Source organism: Lacerta agilis, chromosome 2 (genome assembly GCF_009819535.1).
Source record: "Lacerta agilis isolate rLacAgi1 chromosome 2, rLacAgi1.pri, whole genome shotgun sequence".
In the NCBI taxonomy this organism is placed as follows: domain Eukaryota; kingdom Metazoa; phylum Chordata; class Lepidosauria; order Squamata; family Lacertidae; genus Lacerta; species Lacerta agilis.
The window spans coordinates 34437289-34458913 of NC_046313.1; the positions used below are offsets into that span (position 1 = coordinate 34437289).

At 42.6% G+C, this 21625-nt stretch overlaps 2 protein-coding genes across 2 annotated transcripts; both read right to left on the reverse strand.

The window, feature by feature from the left end:
• Window positions 1–531: 531 nt before the first annotated feature.
• Window positions 532–9355, reverse strand: LOC117042907. Its single transcript, XM_033142541.1, has 4 exons — window positions 9071–9355; window positions 4643–4984; window positions 3841–3959; window positions 532–683 (listed from the first exon to the last, which is right to left on the reverse strand). The coding sequence occupies exons 1-4, from the start codon at window positions 9135–9137 to the stop codon at window positions 573–575; spliced, it is 639 nt and encodes a 212-aa protein (XP_032998432.1). The 5' UTR covers window positions 9138–9355; the 3' UTR covers window positions 532–572.
• Window positions 9356–10840: 1485 nt separating this feature from the next.
• LOC117039169 lies at window positions 10841–20768 on the reverse strand. The gene is made up of 7 exons (XM_033136241.1): window positions 20727–20768; window positions 18903–18984; window positions 16762–17088; window positions 14730–14984; window positions 12522–12668; window positions 11560–11603; window positions 10841–11326 (listed from the first exon to the last, which is right to left on the reverse strand). The coding sequence occupies exons 1-7, from the start codon at window positions 20766–20768 to the stop codon at window positions 11198–11200; spliced, it is 1026 nt and encodes a 341-aa protein (XP_032992132.1). The 3' UTR covers window positions 10841–11197.
• Window positions 20769–21625: the final 857 nt, after the last annotated feature.

Below are 21625 nucleotides of genomic sequence, written 5' to 3' on the forward strand. Positions count from 1 at the left end.
TTCTTACTATACATTATAAGGCTGTCATAATGCTGCAACTCCATCATGAACAGCAAGCAAGCACAAAACAAAACCCAAACAGCATGGGGGGGCAGCCCGCCCAAGTGAGCTGTTTAAAGGAGAGTGGGAGGTTTTGCAGACCACTCTCTGAAGCATGTGCCTCACTCCTTAAAAAGAGGGTTTGGAAGAGCAGTGAGGACAGCGATTAGGGTGAGCTGTGTGAGAGTAGGCAAGGGGATGGGTGGTGTGTAAAGTGAAGGGGTTGTTCGGGTGTAGAGAAGCGGGTTTGGCCTGGTGTCAGGAAAGGGGGAGTGGCAAAGGGGTTAGTAGGTAAGCAGAGTGGGTGGTATTCTTGCTAAAAAGTTTAATTTTAAAGTATTATTTAAATGCCTTCCCCCCCCCCAGACAGTGACTTGTGCTCCCTTCAATTAAAGTGGTTGTAATAATAATAATTGATCTTGATTCTTAGCAAATTCCAGCTTTGTTGTTCATTGTGTGCAGTAAATATTGCAGCAGTGGATTTTGCTGGGTCTGAGAATGACAGGATTATTCCATCTGGCAAGAGATCACTTCTAATTATTATACACATTATTCACAGTGTTGCGCCTCAGGCTGCACGTCATGTCTTCATAGACCATATTTTGTGTTTCTGCCTCCTTTCCTTTGTTGCAGCATTTCTTGATCTGTTAAAGGGGGAGAAAGCAGGCAGCAATTAATACGCATTGCTCACAAGGATGCATCCCAAAGGGCTGGAGTCAATATTGATAAAGGGAGGGATGGGTGGCATGTGTTGATCTGATACCCAGTGTGTTGGAAAAAAATAGGGTACAGTGGTACCTGAGGTTAAGAACTTAATTCGTTCTGGAGGTCTGTTCTTAACCTGAAACTGTTCTTAAGGTACCACGTTAGCTAATGGGGCCTCCTGCTGCCACCACGCCACCGCTGAGCGATTTCTGTTATCATCCTGAAGCAAAGTTCTTAACCCGAGGTACTATTTCTGGGTTAGCGGAGTCTGTAACCTGAAGTGTCTGCAACCTGCGGTACCACTGTATAGAAAAGGAGAGCTTTGACCTCTTCTATACCCAAGCAGTGATACAGATCACTACTATAGCAGCTTGAAAACATCTGCACCAGTCTGGAGAAGCCTGGTTCAACTGTCAAAGACTTTGAAACAATAGCACTAGGCAACTCACACCTGAAAGTATTTTGCTGAAGTTGTAATAGAAGCAAAATTTATCACAGGATTGTGATACATTAGCACACTTGGAAGCAGGGGCAGCAGGTGTTGCTCCCTAGCTCACTGGGAGGCCAAATACTTTGCATACAGAAGGTCCTTGGTCCCATCCCCAGCATCTCCAGGTAGGTTTGGAAAGGACCACTATCTGAAACCCTGGAGAGCTGCTGCCAGCTAGTGTAGGCAAAACTGAACTAGATGGACCAATGACTCAGTATAAGGCAGCTTCTCATTTTCCTATGCCAACTTTGCGGGGGAAACTCAGGAATGCAACAATTTAGGGTGAACGTTACCTATGTGTTCAGAGATACAGGGCTTCTCCACACTTCCTCTTGTCCTGCTGCCTTCCTCTGGGGAAAACCGTGCTAGGAACGAACGGCAATTCAGATTTTCACCAGATTGATGTTTGCTCCAACTGAGAGCTAAAGAGTCGGGTTTCCCTGGGAAAGGAGCAGGCAAGGGGAGAACCACTTGGATCCATGTCTAGAAAGCGTGGATCAAGCAGAAAACTGCTCATGCCAAATTTGTTTGGCAAGGTAAAAAGCCGAGGATAGCATATAGGCTATTGACGGACAAAACGACAAGAGGTGGGTTCTCCTTACCAGACCTAAAAATATACTATGAGGCGGCGTGTATTGACTGGCTAGGAGAATGGTTTAGACTGAACAACACAGACTTATTGGACCTGGAGGGGGTAGAAAATAGATTTGGGTGGCACGCCTACCTTTGGTATAACAAAGTGGATGTACACAAAGGCTTCCTAAATCACACCATTAGAAAACCACTATATCAAGTCTGGAGGAGGTACAAAGATTGGTTTGAAAAAAAGACTCCAGGGTGGGTGTCGCCACAAGAAGCTTTTACAATAAAAAGACCTAATATGGAGGCCAGCTGGCTAACGTATAGAGAACTTTTGTGTATGGAAAATAACAACGTAAGTATTAGACCATATGAAGAACTAAATAAGAAGCTAACGGGCTGGCTGGAATACCACCAATTAAACAGTATATTTATAAAAGATAAGAAACTCCAGGGATTCAATCAAGAAAAATCATGGCTAGAGAAGGTGGTTGTCCAAGATAGTGCTAAAATGTTATCCAAGATTTACGATTATCTTCTGGAATGGAATTTAAAAGACGAGGAGATAAAGAGTGTAATGATAAGATGGGCAATTGACGTTGGTCATAATATCGAATTTGATAAATGGGTAAGACTCTGGAACAGCGGAATTAAATTTACAGCATGTACATCACTTAAAGAAAATTTATATAAAATGATGTACCGCTGGCACCTCACCCCAATTAGATTATCGAAATTATATAGAACTGGAAGTAGAAGTTGCTGGAAGTGTGAGGTGAAAGACGGGGAGTACTTTCATTTATGGTGGACATGCGAGATTGTAAAACAATTTTGGCAAGACATATATAATGAGTTAAAAAAAATACTCAAATACACTTTTATAAAGATACCGGAGGCATTCCTTCTAGGAATGGTGGGGTCAGAGATAAAGAAATGCGACCAAAAGTTTTTCCTATATGCGACCACAGGGGCGAGACTTCTACTAGCGCAGGTCTGGAAGAAAAAAACCGTACCAACTGTGCAGCAATGGCAACAGAAAGTTACAGAATATATGGAAATTGCAAAAATTTCAATGAGAGTCAGACAACAGGGGGAAGAAACATTTAGAAATGAATGGGGAAAATTTATGGACTACCTGGACAAGGTGTGTAAGATGTAAAGAAGGGCATACAACTCTTGGCGTTGATTATTATGGAAAAATGCATATATAAGAAATAAGGAAAGACTTAAGTTTGGAATAGGAGCACAAGAGTAAGTTGAAATTTGACAAGCAAATGTTTATTACTCATCTTTTACTTTTAATTGTTTAATTTGGAGTAAGAAGAATTGATGTGCGATACATAGATATTTGAGTTAGAGAAGACATAAGAAGGAAGAAGGGAGGGGACTTAAACCTTTAAGTGTAAATGAAAAGAGTGACTCAATTTTTTGGATACTTAAGTGCGGGTTATACTTGTTTCTACATCACTTTTTATTATTTCAATCGTTTGTAAAAAGGAAAAAACCAATAAAGATTATTGGCAAAAAAAAAAAAAAAAAAAAACTGCTCAGACAACCCCACGCTGTTGTGGATGGCATCAATTCTGGGGAGAGAAAAGCTATCATGGGAGCACCTATCTTTTAGGTAAAGTCATCACTGGTATTACTCAGCTTTAATTATTGCAGAGGAAAAACCATTAGTGTGCTTGTCTATTCTGTTAAATTGGGATAATTCTGCAAACTCAGTCTGTCAACATGCTTTGATGTAGTTCTGAATCTTCAGTCTTTTTCTTTTATCTTCAGCACTGAGATTGTATGAGCCCATTCAGTCCTGAAATAACTATGATACCGAGTCCAAGATACCATCTCATCCATACAAACCCATGAAGAAGCACATTATTATGTCAACAATTTAGCAATTATGGGAAAGAGATTCTGACGCTATATACTTGGGAATATTTCCTCAATGAGGTGCAAATCTTTTAGGAGGAAGACTGGAAGACTGATGGAACTCTGTTAACATAAAGGAAAGTGTTATTCATACTCACATCTATATAAGATAGGATAAAATATCCCAGTCCAACAAACAAGAGCAGTGACATGAAGATAAGTATATATGGCACCCAGAGAGATGAAGGACACTCGGTTAGCTTCATAGCTGAGGCCTCTTTAGAGATGGAAAGAGAGGAACATGTTTTGTTACTTTCCATACAAGCCTATGGTGAGGAAGAGCAAATCAGAAACCCAATTGCTATGCTGGGGATTGTGGATGTAAGTCTTGCCATATACAAGTTTTTCTCCAAACATGCCCTAAGATATAAATGTCTATCACCATCATGAATAGAAGAATTAATGTTTGCTTAATTACATTATTTGTACTGTACTTAAAGCGTTAAGGGCATCGTCCGGAAGAGGGTGACTTCCTGAATTCTGCCTCATCTCTGTCTTCTGGCCCCCTCCTCCCCTGCCTCTGAGTTTGGACTGCCCTCTGCCACAGCCTCTTCCTGCTCACTAAACTCTGTTGCTTCTTCAGCTTCTGACACCTCCTTCTCTCAGCCTGCTCCCACTTCTCCCTCCGACCACTCATTGTCCGTCCTGTCCCCCCACCAATCCCTTGGCTCTGAGCCTTCTTCCACTGAGGGTTCCCTTGGAGATTCCCCAGTTGGTGCCTCCCAGCACTTCTCTGTATCTAGCCAGTCCATGACAACTTACTGCACTGATGGTATGAGTTAGTTGTGTGTATATACATGCACAAACACATTTTGCTAGATACTTGTTTTTCTCTTTGTAGCCAGCAAATAGCTCTGCCATTCCCTCTAACTGTTGAAGTAATAATTGTTCCTGACCCACCTTTCACTGCCAAGATGATAGTGCTGAAATTCATTATACTGGGCTCCTGGTTAATTATCAGAGTGCCCCCACACAAATACACATCGCTGTCGTTCTTCTTCACATGCTTTAGCATTATCGTCGATGCGTTCTTCAGCTCAAAGTACTCCATGCGATATTCATATTCAGGAGCTTTGGTCATGTGTCGACCATTTTGTTTCACGTATAGCACATCCATGGCTTTCACAAGTGTCCGTCTCAAATGCAGCCCTGACATCGCCAGTTGGTTGAATGTGCAAGTAATATTGACAGACTCCCCTTCCTCAGCAGTGATAACTAGTAGCTCTGGCTTGTTTTCTGTGACTTAAAGGGAAAAAAGGGGGAGAGACAGGCATACAGGACAGGTGAGACTCTGAAGATATTGGCCGTATTGCTGTGAAATAATGGGACTTATCTATACACTTGCACAATTGACTTCAGTTGGCTTTAAGAATGATGGATTGCACCAGGTTTCAAATACTGAAACCAGCAGGAGCTGAGAGTGGATACAATCATTTCACTTTCTGAAATGGTGGAAGCCCTTTCACTCTTGAGTAGGAATGGATAGCACAGTCAATTTCAGTGACTCCCAGTTTCTTAGCTTCCCAGTCTTAAGTTCAGTTTGCCACATTTCTACGTCATCTGCATTCTTTCAGAAACCAAATCCTCGTGAAAATATTTCCACATTTTAGGGTGCATTTCTCCTAATAGACATGTTTTTGTATGTTCTTTCCCCCGGCTTGCATATTTCTGCAGTGTATTTTGTCATTTTCCTTAGTGCATGCATTTTAATGCACGTTTTCCTGATAAAGGAATTTCTGCACAAATATTTTGGTTAAAGAACTGCACTGCAAAATTTGGAAATGCAAATTCCAAAGGATACCGGTGTTTCAGTTTCTGCAGTTTTGGGAAGCACAAATCGAGTGGTTCGTATTAAAATGCAAAGTGAACCCAGTTTCTCCCCAGGCTTCCTTGGGAAATAAAGGGGATACATATTCTTCCAGACTGTGCTACTGCTTCTGGGAATTCAACACTCACACTGCAGCTAGCTCCTGGAGAAATCAGATTATTTTCCTCGCTAGCACCAGCATGCTTTTGAGTTTTTGATATGAATGCTTGTCTGCAGTTGTCCGTAGCCCCTGAAATATCACTGTTTGCAGGAGACAGATTCAACACAGGGATGTTTAATTTAAAAAAAAATAAAAAAATGCTTGTTATTGTTTTAGCATTTTTCTGGGTACGTATTCTAATGTTGTGTGCAATGAGTTATCTGCTGCATGTGACTTTTAAGAGAAAATGATGGAGAATTTGAGCAAGAGAACCACCACCACCCCTCCAAAAGAAATGCCTACCACTTGAGATTCTTATTTTATTTAGTTTCTTCATCCTGGAAGACTGTCCCTACCACACATGCATGCGTGCAATGTGTGTGTATGTGCGTGCGTGCGTGCGTGCGTGCATGCATGCATGAGCATGTTTTTCTTTGTCCAGTCTCTCTGTAGTAAGACTGCTCCCCCACATGGAAATTTAGGAAGCTGCATTATACTGAATCAGAACACTGAGACATCTAGTGAAATATTGTCTAATTGGGACGCAAGAGTACTTCAGCACAGAACCTGCGGCCCACACATTGAATTAAATTTTCATATCGTGAATTAAAGTGTTCATAATATATTTAATATCATTTAATATACACAATATATTTAATTAAACACACAATTAATATATTTAATTGATTTAATTATTAAACAAATTTAATATACAAACAGATGTATGCACTTTTGTTAGCAACCCATGACACAAATGATAATTTTTTAAATGTTTTAAAATTATTATTTTTGAATCTGGCGGGAAGGCCACAGGTTGAAACACCTCAGTGTACACCAGGCATAGGCAAACTCCGGCCCTCCAGATGTTTGGGACTACAATTCCCATCATCCCTGACCACTGGTTCTGTTAGCTAGGGATGGTGGGAATTGTAGTCCTAAACGTTTGGAGGGCCAGAGTTTGCCTATGCCTGGTCTACACCAGGGGTAGTCAACCTTTTTATACCTACTGCCCACTAATGCATCTTTCTTGATGGTAAAATTTCCTTACCGCCCACCAGTGCTCGATGGAAGGAGGATTCAGCTTGTGCCGTAGAACCCTCTACCGCCCACCTAGAATCCTAAAAAGTCCACTAGTGGGCGGTAGGGACCAGGTTGACAACCCCTGGTCTACACTGACTCACAGTGACTTTCCAGGGTTTCTTAGCCCTACCTGGAGATGTCAGGGATTCACACTGGCCAATTTCACGCATAATGCCTAACCATTGTTTGTTTAACAAAGTTAAGCACAGTAGACAAATAAACCATGAATTGTTTCTTTAAAGCTTGTTTTGTTTTACAGCTGCTCTTGCCTTTGTTGTTTGGTGAGTGTCTGGAGTGTAGTGGTCAAACAAACCATGGTTTACAAAGCGTGCCGAGTTCACATATACCTTCAAATCAAGGTTCATAAGCCAACAACAAACCATGGTTTCAGACTGTGGTTTGCTGGCAGTAAGCAAACATAGCCAATCCACTGGAAAGGGTTCACACATAATTCTAAGCCATTAGTAAACCATGATTTAGTGGTATGTGGAAACCGGAGCACTGTTGCTTCAGTGTTTTCTAAAGACGCTCACTTTCATTGCAGAAAACTTAAATTTATCAGCATCTACCCCATAACATTATGTTAATAGGAAAATGCAAAGTTCCTGACAACTGTCATCCACCCACCCTGCCTACTGTCACAGAGAAGCCTACCAGAGCCCATCATCAACCTTATTCAGATACAGCTGAAGTATTTAGTTCAGATAACTTTTTTTTGCTTAGACATGAGGATCTGCTTCCTGTTGTTTTCATTTGAATATTTTATGTATGTTACTGTCTTTTTTCCCCTCATCGAGAACGCGACATTTATGGAGGTGAAAATTAGGCGCGATGAGGACTAGTTCTCAGAGAGCTTTGAGGAGAGTTTATCAGTATCTTAACCTTTTATATATAAATTTAGCTTAAACTACCATGTAACCACTAATTACATTCATACACTCAGGTTTCAAAATTAATAATAGACTATTGTTAACGTTGCCTGTACAGTATTCCCCCCCTGCAGTGCAGACACAAACAGTGTTTTGTTCACTGGCTGTGCAGTAGGCACACACACACACCCCAAACAAAAAACCCTGTCAAATGCCATGTTAATTGACCCTAGCTCAGTCATTTGATCTCAAAAGAGGGTCAAACTGCACTTTATCTTCTACACACTTTTCAGAAAGCATTATTGTAAACTGCCCCCTTTTATTTTGAGAAAAAGCAGTTATATGACCCTGATCTGGAATCTGACCCACATCAAATCCTGCAATAGCGTATGATCAACACCACCTTTGAGTGCAGAATAGCAGCTGGGGCGGGGTGAGATTTTTTAGTAGGAAATTATTAACATGTAAATTAACTGTAAATGGCATCATGTATGCAGGGGGAACATTTGGGCCACGTAGATTATGATTTCCCAAATCCAAAAATCTTCAAAAACGTAAAGATCACAAAATGGGAATTTCAAATTTGATATACATTTTGGGATTCATGGGACTTTCAACCAGGGTGGGTGGGGGATAATGTTATTTTTCAAGAGTTCAAAGACATGAACAGTTTCCACTTGTATGAATTTAAGAGCTATGATGGCTATGTAGGCAAAAGGGAGCCTCTGAAGCAGGGCCAGCCCAATACATTTTGGCACCTGAGGCAAACTACTAAATGGTGTCCCTTTGCCCACCAGAGAAGAAGGGGTGAAGATCTACATCAAGAATGAGGGTGGGGAAGAAAAGGATCCACATTGGGATCTCCTGCCCCTGTGAATCCTGCTGCTCTCCCTAGGCGATCACTTCACCCGGCTTCATGGGTCAGGCAGCCCTGCTCTGAGTTCACTTCAAGACAACTTGTTTATTGAGCATTCACCTTAATAATTTTTCAAAAAGTTTGCAAGCCAATTGTATTTTTGAGCATCTGTTCTGTTTGTGGAGAGGTTAGAGAACATTGCAGCAAGCAAATATTATGCTGCGCTTCCTAGTGCATTTCTCCATCGCCTTCCTCAGCAAAGTGTCTGGAGGTTTGTTTGTTTTTCTTAGCAGGGGGAGCACAAGAGCTCCAAATCAAATTTAATTGCACAACCTGAATTTGCTGGTATGTGACTGAATCCCATCTGAAAATAGCAACAGTCTAGAAACACCCCAAGAAAGAAGTAGGATGTTATTGGTAGAATCCTAGTTGCAGAAATGGGGAGGGGGAGGACTTTAGGGGGGGGAGAATTAAGGAGGCAACCCCTCCCCTCCCCATCACAGATACAGACACAATGCAGCAAAGCCAGAAAAAATAGCAATTTTCTTATGCTTACCATTAGAGGCTGATGTTCCATAGGAAAGCAGGAAGAGAACATGCATGGCAAGCACCCAAGTGGGCATTTTGCAGATTGACTCTCTTAAAACTCTGCAGCAGAACTGGCTTGTCGCTGAAGTGACTGTACTGATTCTGAACTGAAAACACAGCAACCCTGAGGACTGATGTTAACCACATCACAAGTCACATGGGACACGCTGGGCTCGTACGTGTGATGAGTATGTGGGTAAGAAAATAAATAGATAATGAAACATTTTCAAGGCTCGGGGTTCAGAATTGTTTGTACTTTGTATGTCTGGGGAGCTGCAAGTCTCGTGTTTTTTTCCCAAAGGCAAAGCTTTTGTACACAACTGTTCAGGTAGACCAGCACCCAGCCACAATAGTGCATATATTAGATGCTATAGGAAGTAAGGAGGCCAGATGCAAAAGGGTCCCATAGTGCACCTGTTAAGTGTTGTTTGGAAAGAGGGGTTTCAGCAGGTGTAGCTGGCATAAGCTGTACCTAGTGGAATTCCCTTTTCTACTCAGCAGAGCCCTGTTCTCTTTTGCATCTGAAAGCGATGCATTGAGTTACAAGTAACATACAGTAATTGGGGGCCCCACTAGACACCACCTCAGAGCAGGGTAACATGTGCAGTGCTTGCTCTGCTTTCGCCGCCATCTGTTACTGGACCTGCTGTTCTCCTGAATATCTTGTAAGATGGTGGAGCTAGAGCTTTTTATAATGGATGCCATGTGAGATGGAGTCTGTGCCTCTCTCATGTGGTCATGGTGGTGCTCCTAGATGTTGTCTCCTTACACTCTCCCCCAACCCAGGACAAAATGCCCCCTCTCTGTCCCAGCAGCTCTGCTTCCAGGGCACCATGCTGCCAGCCAAAAATGGAGGGGGGGAAATAGTAATTATGTCTGTTAATCTGTGGGGATTAGATCATGCACAATTGCCACAGAATGGAACTCGCACTAACATAAGCTAACGAGAGACATTTCTTCTTCTTCTTTCTTTCAGAAGCAAGGAGCAAGCTTGCCACCACTCTGCTCCAATTAATTTGAAAATTAACCAAGGTCATGAAAACAAACTTTTTAAAAGCACACATACCCCCCCTTCCCTCAATCCTCAGATACAGCCACTATCCATATCAGGTGGGAGGGGTGAAGTATGTGCTCTGCCCCTCCTCCTTCCCCTTCACAAAGGAATTTAGTCCTTTGCTGTATTAGCTAACATGGGGACTGAAATGAGGATGCTGTGAAGGCTAAATTCAAAGGTGGGTGGGTGGAGCTGGCAGGGAGAGGTAAGAGGAGACAGAAGTTTTTCCACAGCTTAGATTTTATTCTGAGCCAGTGAAGAACTCATCGGATTATAAAGATGTTCCCTTCTTGTGGAGTTCCCAGAGCTTATATATGAGCCCAAGTTAGGTAAAATTTGCCACCATTCCAGGATTTAAACCAGAGATAAAATAGTTGGCTGTGCCACCTCTCAGCTACTTTGCTAAGACAAAGAGCTGGTAGACTAAGCTGGGGGCAGTTCTGGGGGCAGGGGGAGTTTACTAAAATAGTTCAGTAGTATTATTCTTCCACAGTTCAGGTATTTTTATTTGAAGACACACACCCTAAAAAAAAAAAAGTAATAATCGCAAGGCCTCTTCAAATGAGTACGGTAAATATCTTCTTAAAAAATAAAGACAAAACGATAACACTTACTATATATATATATATATATATATATATATATATATATATATATATGAAGATATTTACCGTACTCATTTGCACCTTTAGATCACAACTCTGACACATGATTTGTCCAAGGCTTCTCAGAAGGTATTTAACAAAGGTGAGAATTGAATGCAGATGACTATACAATATTGTTGCTGCCACATTAATATACAGCATACCTAGTCGGCTGCAACTATTATAGAGAAGACTATTTACAGATGCTATGTAAAGGAGTGCTGCAGGAAAACAACCCTGCTCAAAACCTGAAGAAAGATGCATTGTATTATGCTGGAGAAAGAAGTGGAATCCAAATAGCAGGCTTCTTCTTTCCCATGAAAGGCAAGTCTTTCTTGACTAATAAGACACTAAAATGGCTTAGAGATGTCATAAGATGGGCTTGCAGAGCGGAAGGTCATACAGAGTCCCTTGCCTTCGCAATCTGAATTGCAGGGTCCGGCAGTGTTGCAGTTTTCCATGTGTTTCTTGATCCAGTCACTGCTTTTGCTTCAATTTGGTTTGTCACTGACGTTCCTGTATAATCACTAGGAGAAAGAAAGAATGATGATGACAGCAAGAATGCCACTGATTGCAATGAGCTAAGAAATCATTCACCTATCAGCATAATATATAAAATATTTTTCTATAACATGCCGATGTTGAAAAGGCCAGAGCAATGTATACACCTTTCTTCCTGTATTATTAACTGCAGTACTAACTAGCAGACTTAACAGATACCTGTATTTAGATAGGAAAATAGGAATACAGATACCTGTATTCAGATAGGAAAAGCCGCTGGAGATATGCATTCCTTATTGCACCTGAGGAATGACAAAACAAAGGGAAACCAGAAAAGGCAAATCAGATGGGAGGAGAGGAAGAATTATGTATTTTCCTGTCTACTTTTACTCTATCCATTCCACTCTTTAGAGAATAAGGCATCTACCGGTATGCCCTGGTAGACACTGTTTTTATATACTTTGCTGAAACTTCATCTAAACTATTGTAAAAGCTGTTAAACATTTTCACTAAAAGTCAAGTCGTGGGCTCTTGACAGAAATGTTGTGGTTTGTATTGCCTTTTTGCTGCACATATGCATAAATCTTGGCTTGAACTCCATGAAGGTGAAAACGCTTTATGTGGCTGTAGCAAGTCACAATGCTCACAGTTTCTCTGGTATTTTATTAGTTTCACTTCAAAAATAGTATTTTCACAGATGAATTTTTTTTAAAAAATAGTTGAAACCAAAAGAAAAACAAATGTTGTGGTCAGGGGGAAAGCAATGGACCCAAGCACTCTACCACCCACCCCATGACTCCCCCAGCCAGAGTCTAGACACCCACCCCATAAGAGCAGTAAAACAGGGACTCTGGATTATCACTGATTCATTGGAAGAGTTTCATCTTGAGGCAGACTTGGGGTGCATGGCTGGACTGTGTGGTAGTTCCTCTGGATTCAAGCTAAAGAAATTCAAATGCTACACTGAGCATCATCTGGTGCCTGTGTAGACTTATTATAGGCAAAACTGAAGTGTTGAGTCCCAAAGATTGCGGGGGAACAATTATTCTAATAAGTAAATTATATGCTCCACACAGATCTTTCTTGTAATACACACACACACAAACAAACAAACATGTATATAAGCTCCATTGAGAAGTTTCCTCCCCCATAGGAATGTTTCCAAATGATATCCTGGGAAGAAAAACATGAATCCGCAGCCAATTCTTATAAAAACTGACCTTTCTTCTTTCTGCAAAGAAAAACCATAACAGCACAAATGGCTGCCAGCATAACAACGATGAGAACTGGAATGAATATTTTCTTTACTGCATCTTTTGATACTTTATTGGTAGTTGTTTCATTTCCAACATGAACACGAGCAAAACCTGTACAGGAGGGGAAGAGGAAAAAAGCAACATCTGGAGTGAATTGTCTCTTTGGACACAACTGACTGTGACAATGTGCAAATACTCAAGCCTCAGGTACAATCAAGCCATCAGTACCTCAAAAAAGCGAGGAAGCTACAAATACCGGTAATCATAAAACCACTGCCAACATCCCTTTCCTTAGCTCCACTCCTCCATCATGAATCTGCCAGTGGAAGTCCCTCCTATAAAACCTCCATGTTCTGGGGCAGTACACCCTTGAATACCAGATGCAGGAGACAGATGAGAGGGAAAGGCTATGGTCCTTGGATCCTGCTTGGATGCTTCCCAGAGACGTTCAAATGACAGACCCTCCAAGTGTCCCAATTTTCCAGGAATAGTCCTGGGTTTATAGAAGCCACCCCAGTTTCTTATTTGATCTCAGAATGTCCCGCTTTTTCTTACAACGTCCCTATTTTCATCGGGGAAATGTTGGAGGGTATGGAGTTATCCTACCCCCGAGCCAATGAGATAAGTAACTATACAACCTTTAGAAGACATCTCACTAAACAACAGGGAAGTTGTTTAATGTTTATATATGTTGGAATCCGCCCTTTGTGGCTGGGGCAACCCAGTCAGAAGGGCGGGGTATAAATGTTGGAGTAACAGGTTAACACAGGGTTAAACCTGAAGAGGATATGACGTCCCTACAGCTGGAAGTTGACATTGTTGTTATTGCTGTTGCTTTTCTCTGTGTCGCAGTTGTTTTTGAGTGAGCTGAAGAGCACAATGCAGGAAGAATGTGCTCCAGGCTAATCTGTATATATTTGTAATAAAGTAGTTTTTAGAAGAAAGCTATTGACTCCAGAAGCCCTTTTTAAGCCTTAACGTTCCAGGGACGAAGCTGCGTTGCTCTGCTAAGACTGCTAATTAAGTGCCTAATGAGAAAGCGCACGGACCCAAGTTGTGAGTACTCGACAGCCCGTCGGCTCGGAAACACCCCCCCCCCCAACGTCTATAATAAATAATAAAATGTTGATGATGGTGATGATGGAATAGTACGTCCCTATTTTCATCTGGAAAATGTTGGAAGGTATGAAATGATTACTCCAAGGAGCAGTGCTGGACTAGCTCAAAATAAGTGACTAGCTAAGGCCACAAACTCAGGGCACTTGTAGACCATTGCTATTTTGGGTAGGATTCAATCCAATCACATACCAGGATGTCATGAGCACATCTGCCCCAAGTAGAGAAACATAGCATGAGTTAGGAAGCAGTCAGACAGCTGAGAGCAGTCTCCCTCTCCCTCCTCCTGACAAGGAATGGAATGTAGACAAGGTGTTAGCAGAGAGTGGGAGGGAGGGAAGTCAGCTCACTCAAGAAGCACAGGCAGCCTCGGAAGGCAGGAGGGGTAGCATTTCTTCACCAGAAGAGGAGGCAATTAATCCCCTGAGCCCAAAGAGTAGATTATGGGAAAGGTATTAGATAGGAAACTAACCCAGAGACATGAGGATCATAGGTTCAGGATATTCTGCAGAACCAGGAAGCACTCCTCAGAAGGGTCAACTGACTTGTAAGGCACAGTTGCTCGGTTAGACGTCCGAGGTTAATTGTTTGTATTGTAATAAATCTTCAAGCTAATTACAACTTGCATGCTATGTTATCAAGATGGCAGCCTGGGCTCCTGACACAGGAGATTCACGTTGCTCAGCTGAAGTTAATCTGGAGCTCTTGCAAAACAAACTCACCCATCCACCCCACAATTCTGACTTAATCTGACAGGAAAACACACTCGAAAGTGTGGGATAACGATTGCTTGATGCAACATCATTGATTGCTTAACATTCCCCCCCCCCCAAAAGAAAATCAGGATGAATGCTCAATCAACAGGTTCTCTAGAAGTGACCTCAGTACAGAGCAGAGACTGGGCTCTGAGCTCCAAACATTAAACCCACCAAATCATTTCTTTCCAGTTCACCCCTCCCCCCAAACCACATTCCCATCTAGATTATTATTATTTTATTTTTCATTTATTAATACCATCCTTGTCTGTAGGCAACAAGGTATTTTTGTTGAACTCACCCTGGGGTTTATCACAATTTGTGTTGTTGTTAAGGATGGAGCAGCATATTGTGCCACTATCAAGAGACTGACGCTGAAGAGTACTGATGAGAGAGAATGAGCCATCTTCATTTTTCAAAGACACAAGCTTTGAATTGTGAGTCAGGTTGGTTCCATGGTCACCAAACCAATAGAGCTGCCTCTGTGGATGCCCTCCAGATGCTGTGCACACCACAGTGTCCTCCTGAATTTTGGTTTGAGGTTCAGAATACGGTGCTGGAAAATATGTACGTGGTAACTTATTTAATCAATTTAATTAAAATATTTCTAGCCCACTTTGCATTATGAAAAGGAAGCCGAAAGTGGGTTACAATATCAGTAAGTTAAAAGCATAAGATAGTCCTATTCAGAGTAGACCCATTGAAATTAATGGACATTGCAAACTTAAGTTCATTAATTCTGTTAAATTTACTTTGAGTAGGACTTAGTTGAAGACATCTCATGTACATAAACAAAACCACCCACCAACCAAGATAAATTGGCTAATTAGTCAATCTATGGCCTTTTAAACCGTGTGTGTGTGTGTGTAGGGGTAGTATTGTTTTTGTTTGTTACTACCGGTATGGTATATATTTTTGTGTTTTTATATCATAAACTGTGCTGTGATCCTTGGATGAAGGGTGATATAGAAAATAAATTAAAAAATAACAAAATGAAATAACTGAAGAAAACTAAAATAACAGCAGTCAAAGCTCAGCAGTCAACAATTCACCACAAAGCCTCAGGAAATAGCTCCGTTGGTTAGAGCATGGTGTTGATAATGCCAAGGTTGCAGCTTCGATCCCCATATGAGACAGCTACAGTACATATTCCTGCATTGCAGGGGGTTGGACTTGATGATCCTTACGGTCCCTTCCAACACTATGACTCTATGATCCTATGTAATAAATAGGCCTTTAACTGGCACTAGAAATTCATAAAGTTTGGTGCCAGCTTCATCTGGGGTGAAACAAAATTCTCCAGCCAGGTACCAACGTATGTAAATAGAACAATAAAGAAATTGTTCCCAAACTACCGGTATTATGGCCCACATTCAGCTAAAGGCCATTATTTCTTCAGAAACAGAATTGGGTTTGCTATATTTTCAGCATGCCCACACTTCCTCCAAGGAGTTCAGAGGAATAGGTTCCCAAGCAAATGCTCATTTAGCTCCTGGCAAGGCCATGACCTGCTTTATTTTAAATGCTGTGCTTTAGGTACCTTCTATCAAGGTCTGCCGGAGATATTTTGCTGCTGTAATGTCCCAGTGCCACTCCTGCCCCCAGGGCGTAAGAAGGAGGGGTGAGGGGGATGCGGGCTGCCCCAAGTGTCACCCTGAGAGGAGGTGACAAAAGGGCGGGCGGCACTCACCATGGGACCTGCAGCCATGCATCTCGGGTGCCCGCAGGCTCCACGCTGTCTGCCCGCTGCCTCCCCCCTCCAGCTGTAGGGCGGCTGATGCCCCGCGGCATGCATGCCATCCATATGGGTGTTGCGCGCACTGCTGGGTGGTTCACCGCACCCCTATGGGCATTTCGCCCCACCCCTCAGCGTGCAGCACCAGGTGCCCAAGAGGCTTCCTCCGCCACTGCCTGCCCCCACAATGACAATGCTCTGCCCTAGATCTGGGTTTCCCCTCCCCAGCCCCGCCTTTGTGCCCATGCTGCAACCAGCTCCATCACTGCAACTATACCCTCACCTGCAGTTGTACTCACGATGCTGGCATGCCACTGTGGCAGTAGCAAGGGTGCAGTGGCAGCAGTGAGGGCAGTGATGTTGTGCTGGTGTCACAGGTGAAGTCCTGGCTTCACCTTGCCTCAGGCATGTACCGGTACTGCCCCGCCTTCTATCCACTACCATGGTAACATTACTTTTGAACTTAAGACAGAATGCTCTACTGCTCCAATATACATTTTCATTACTTTAATATCACCTTGCTTTTGACACCAGCCCCAACCCATGCACCATCAAACCCAGAGTTCTTGATGTCCACTGCTCATTGGCTTAAACTTACCAACAACCTTTAGATGTACCGGTATAAATTTGTCGACAACTCCATTAACAGCTTGCAAAAAAAACTTATAATATCTTTGGTCAGATATTTGTACTTTGTGGAGACTGAGGATAACAGATTGATTTATCATCGTCATTGAAATTCTTCCATTGTCAGTAGTATATTTATTTTTTATTGTGCTGAGGTCACTTTCATTTGGACAACTTGTCTCCTCAGGACAGAATTTCACTGCTGCTTTTACCATTGCTTGGTTGTTCTGACATGTAATGTTAACGGTTTCCCCAATTTCTGCAGTAACATCTTCTTCACACTTGAAATCACTGAACTCTGAGAGAAAATGGGGTGAGGAGACATAACAAGTGTACCAGTTGATTCAAGGACTGAAACAGGTGATTAAAAAGCACTATGACAACAGCCAAGGTCAGTTGCATCTGTCAGTAAAGAATGGGTGTAGCTCAGTGTCAGAAGCAAACCAGCAGTAAATCACAACGTGCAAGTGGGAATTAACTCTTTACGGTCGTACCTTGGAAGTCAAATGGAATCCATTCCGGAAGTCCACTTAACTTCCAAAATGTTCAGAAATCAAAGCACGGCTTCAGATTGGCTGCAGGAAGTTCCTGCAGCCAATTGGAAGCCGCAAAAGCCGCACCAGACATTTGGCTTTCAAAAATCGTTCCAAAACCGGAACACTCACTTCCAGGTTTCAAGCGTTTGGGAGCTGATTTGTTTGGGAACTGAGGCATTTGAGAGCCAAGGTATGACTGTATTACCAAAACTATAGTCTGCACAGGAGCATCAGGCCTAATGAGCACAGCAACTCGTCTCCAGTAGGTCTTACTCCCATGAAGCAGTTGCTGATACTGAAGACCCCTGCTTCCCCACAGCTGCCAAGTCCCTCATCTCCAGGGTCCCCCCACCCAAGCAATCAGAGACTGCACCTGTGTGCCTGTCTTTGCTCCTCCCATTTCATGCCTATCCTGGTTCTGGGAGATGGGGAATGGGAATTTGTCAGAGCAGGAGGGAAAGACACCTATGACTCTTCACCAGCCTGACTCATCTCGACATCTTGGCCTCTTTGATGGAAGTTGTAGTCCACAACATTTGGATGGAAGTTTAGTGAAGGCTTTTTTAGCCCTTGAGATAAGGATTGTACCCTAAGGCTGGCAAAAGGTACAATCCTAAGGCATCAGAAAGCTGCTGCCAGTCAGCGTAAACAAGCCTTCCTCCACCTGGAATGCCCATTCTTTTTAAGGGATGCTGGGCGGAAAGATGAGACTACTGTTGACTTCCAGAAGTTAAACTACACATCCCATAATCCCTCACCATTGGCCATGCAGGCTGGTACTGATGGGAGCTGTAGTTCAGAACACCTAGAAGGCATCAATTTGGGGGAGAAGGAGTCTCAGTGGTGCTTACTTCTGAGTAGACATGTACAGTATAGGCTTGTACCATAAAATGCTGAGTGGGTCTGGGTTGAATATCTTACTCCTGTACAAATGCACGTCAGAGTATAAAGCTGTGGAAAAAGTAGTTACAGGAGACAAGCTAGAAGGGAGTTGAATTTATTATATTAAATCATTTAAATCCTGTTAGAAGCACTGACCAGGAAATTATATAATCCATCACCAACAGCAACAGGTAGGGAGCATAAATTAGCAAATGTGGGCCACTTTGTATACAATCTGCAAAGCACAACCCATGTTAACCATTGCTGACAGCAGAGCCTGTGTTCCTCGATATGTTGTGGGACTCCAACTTCCATCAGTCCTAGCCAGCATGGTCAACTGTAAGGGATTATGGGGCCTGTAGTCCAACTTCTGGAGGTGAAAACCAGTCTCAACTTTCTGCCCAGCATCCCTTAAAAAGGTACACATGGCAAGAGAATTTGCATAGCTGTACTTAATCAGGATTTATGTACCATGGGTATAGTTGTACCAAGATTTATACAGTATTACTGAAATGCAGAAAATACAGCTCTCTTTTTTCAGAAATGTGCTTAATAGCTCAGAATACCTGAACATAGAGCAGCTGATACATATTTTTAGTATTGAAAGCTGGGGCTATGCAACGAAAGGCAAAAATAAGAGAAAAAGATAATTCCAAAGCACCCCAAAGTCACCAATGGAAATAGGAATGCTTACGATTATGTCTCTGAGTGGTTACTAATAGGAAGCACAGAGGTAAGATATGGAGGGATGCCATCGGGACGATGTTGAAATATTGCTACAGGCCAGCCCCTCTGCTGGAAGAGGTTTTTGACACCATGTTGCACACCTGAGAAAGACCTCGTCGTTCACCTGTTGAGAAAAGAGGATTTGTTAGAGTCCTTCTCCATTTTCATGCAATTGAAACGGATTTGAAACAAGACCACTTCCAACAGAGTTGTCCACATTCTACTTCTGAAGTTAGTTCATCCTTTTAAAAAAACAACAACACCAAAAATATTGCAGAACAAAGAACATGATGGAGAAATGTGAAATCACTTCATAACAGTAGTGAATGGTATGGAGGTGCTTACCTCACCTACCAGCAGGTGAGTCACTGCTGCTTACTGGGAGGGGCGAGGCAGAACTGAGGCCACCGCAATGCAAATGCACCAGCAAAGCCAGTCTGGTGCTCTTGCAGGTATGTCAGCATTGTGCTGCTCTCTCCTTCCCAGTGACTCACCTGTTGGGAAGTCAGGTAACTGACATCACCACACTGTCCGCTACTGCTTCATAATATGAAAGGACTGGCAATCAGCAAGCATGAACATGACTGGGTATCAGTCACAGAAGGGAGTCTTCCCTACTTCTTGCGGAAGGGAAGAAATTCCTGGAAGGAGACATTAAAAAAAACACAACTGCACATAGTTGAAAGGTACCCATTGGGGATGGAGGCCTTCAAAATCCTGTGGGGCACAGATATTTTGGCCATGTCAACCTCTTGCATTAAAGCACTATTATACCCACTGTTATTTTCTGGGGGGACGCATACCTCTAAACATTTTGTGAATCTACGTTTGGCCTTATTGAGGGGCAGTATTTCAATATGTGTAGGAAAATGAGACTACCCCTAAACATATTTTTTTTAGAATACCCTTTTAAACAGTCACAGCTTCCCCCAAAGAATCCTTGGGAGCATAGTTTGTTATGGGTGCTGAGAGCTCTTAAGAGAACTCTACAGTCATACCTTGGTTCTCAAACAGAATGCGTTCTGGGAGTCAGTTCGACTCCCGAAACCGTGCAAAAACCAAGGCACGTGCAGCCAATCAGAAGCCACGCCGGATGTTCAGCTTCTGAAAATCATTTGAAAACTGGAACACTCACTTCCGGGTTTCGATCATTCAGGAGCCAAGGTGTTTGAGATCCAAGATACGACTGTATTCCCCTTCACAGAACTACAATTCCCAGGGTTTCCTGGCAAGAGGGATTAATTGTTAAACCCCCCTGTGAAATAAACAGGGGAACAAGCTACAGTTCCCAAAATTCTTTGGGGAAAACCATGACTGGTACAATAGTGCTCTGTGGCCACTATCTACCAACCCCCGTGCAAGACCAACCTCCATATAAAGTTACAGGCTGCTCATATCCAGCACATAGAAACATTGCCAAGCACAGGCCTCCTCTATGCATAGCATCTACCATATGAGGTGGCAAAAACCTAAGATGGCAGAAGATGGCTGTATGGCTTCAGACTACTTCAGGTAGGGACCCATTCTGAAATTCCCTCTACATTCTTTGCTTACATTCCCTGCTGAACACAAGGGTCTTTATTTGCTCCAGTGGGCAAGAGGATGGTGACCCAACGAGACCCGAGAGGCTGCAATCCAACTCCTTACAATTTAGACGGGTTATCATGCTATAAACGTGAATAACAACAATTCCTAAGGTTTGAATCCCAGAACACTAGCTCTGAAGCAACTTCCCTGCCTGAGAAAAATAGTACATACTGTAGTTCCATTCTGCTATTGGATAAGTATATACCATGTCATTATCTTTTCTGCCAACAGAGGGAGTGCTGCTCATATCTTACAGACAAGACAAGAGTATCCTTATCACCAGTTACCAACTTTGCAACAGGAAAAAATAGGGAAAAAATAAAAGCATCTCTGCATTGGATGCAGATTTCCAGTATATATTGCTGCATGCCACCCCAATCTCCAAGCGGTGTGAGCTCCCAGGAGCTCCAGGAGCTTTACCCAGGGTCCATGTTTTCTTTTGGAAATGAGGCCCAGCGGAGACTGTGCTGCTTTTCTGAAATATAGTTTATTTACACATAGATGCAACCTGAGCCTAGGATGGAGGGGCTCACAGCGTTAACACCCCAAGAGGGTCTTGTTTCTCCCATAGCAGCAGCCTCATATTCAAGCAGACATCAAATATTGTGCTCTACCTCTCTGGCTCTCCAGCCTGCAGCTTTATCTCTAGGTCACATCACAGCAAACTCTGCTCTCAAACTATCTAAGAACTGAAAGAGAGATTCCACCCAGTAATACAAATACAAGCAATAAGATGTATGAAAACACAAAACCAGGAAATTCCCATCCTTGAACTGAGGTCATCACAGAGATAAAGGAGCCACGGCAGAGGTCCAGAGGTGGTGCCCAGCACCGAAAGTGCACAGCAATTTTTTAAGGCAGGTTGTGCAGGAAATCCTGGCCTTTGTCCTTGACTTTTTTGGGCAAATGGCCAAAAATCAAAACAAAAACAAAAACTGAACAGGCCACCTTTGGGTTTTTATGCCTGCTTGAACTCTGTGACCGAACCTGGTTAGGAACAATCCTATACACATTATCCTGATTGTGAGGTTTGCCACTCAGTTTGGTCTTGTGTAGTTGGATCAAATTGTGCACTTGCTATTCCTGATAAGAGGAAAATGCCAG

Bases quoted from the DNA above. Each gene is read 5' to 3' on its own strand.
- LOC117039169 (XM_033136241.1), bottom strand. From the start codon at position 20,768: ATGAGCAGCACTCCCTCTGTTGGCAGAAAAGATAATGACATG. The intron at 17,089-18,902 runs GTAAGCATTCCT...ATTTTCTCTCAG, and splicing joins AACCACTCAGAGACATAATC to AGTTCAGTGATTTCAAGTGT. The intron at 14,985-16,761 runs GTAAGTTTAAGC...CATATTTTCCAG, and splicing joins GGTACATCTAAAGGTTGTTG to CACCGTATTCTGAACCTCAA.
- LOC117042907 (XM_033142541.1), bottom strand. From the start codon at position 9,137: ATGCCCACTTGGGTGCTTGCCATGCATGTTCTCTTCCTGCTTTCCTAT. The intron at 4,985-9,070 runs GTAAGCATAAGA...TTTCCCTTTAAG, and splicing joins TGGAACATCAGCCTCTAATG to TCACAGAAAACAAGCCAGAG. The intron at 3,960-4,642 runs GTGGGTCAGGAA...CCATCTCTAAAG, and splicing joins TATCATCTTGGCAGTGAAAG to AGGCCTCAGCTATGAAGCTA.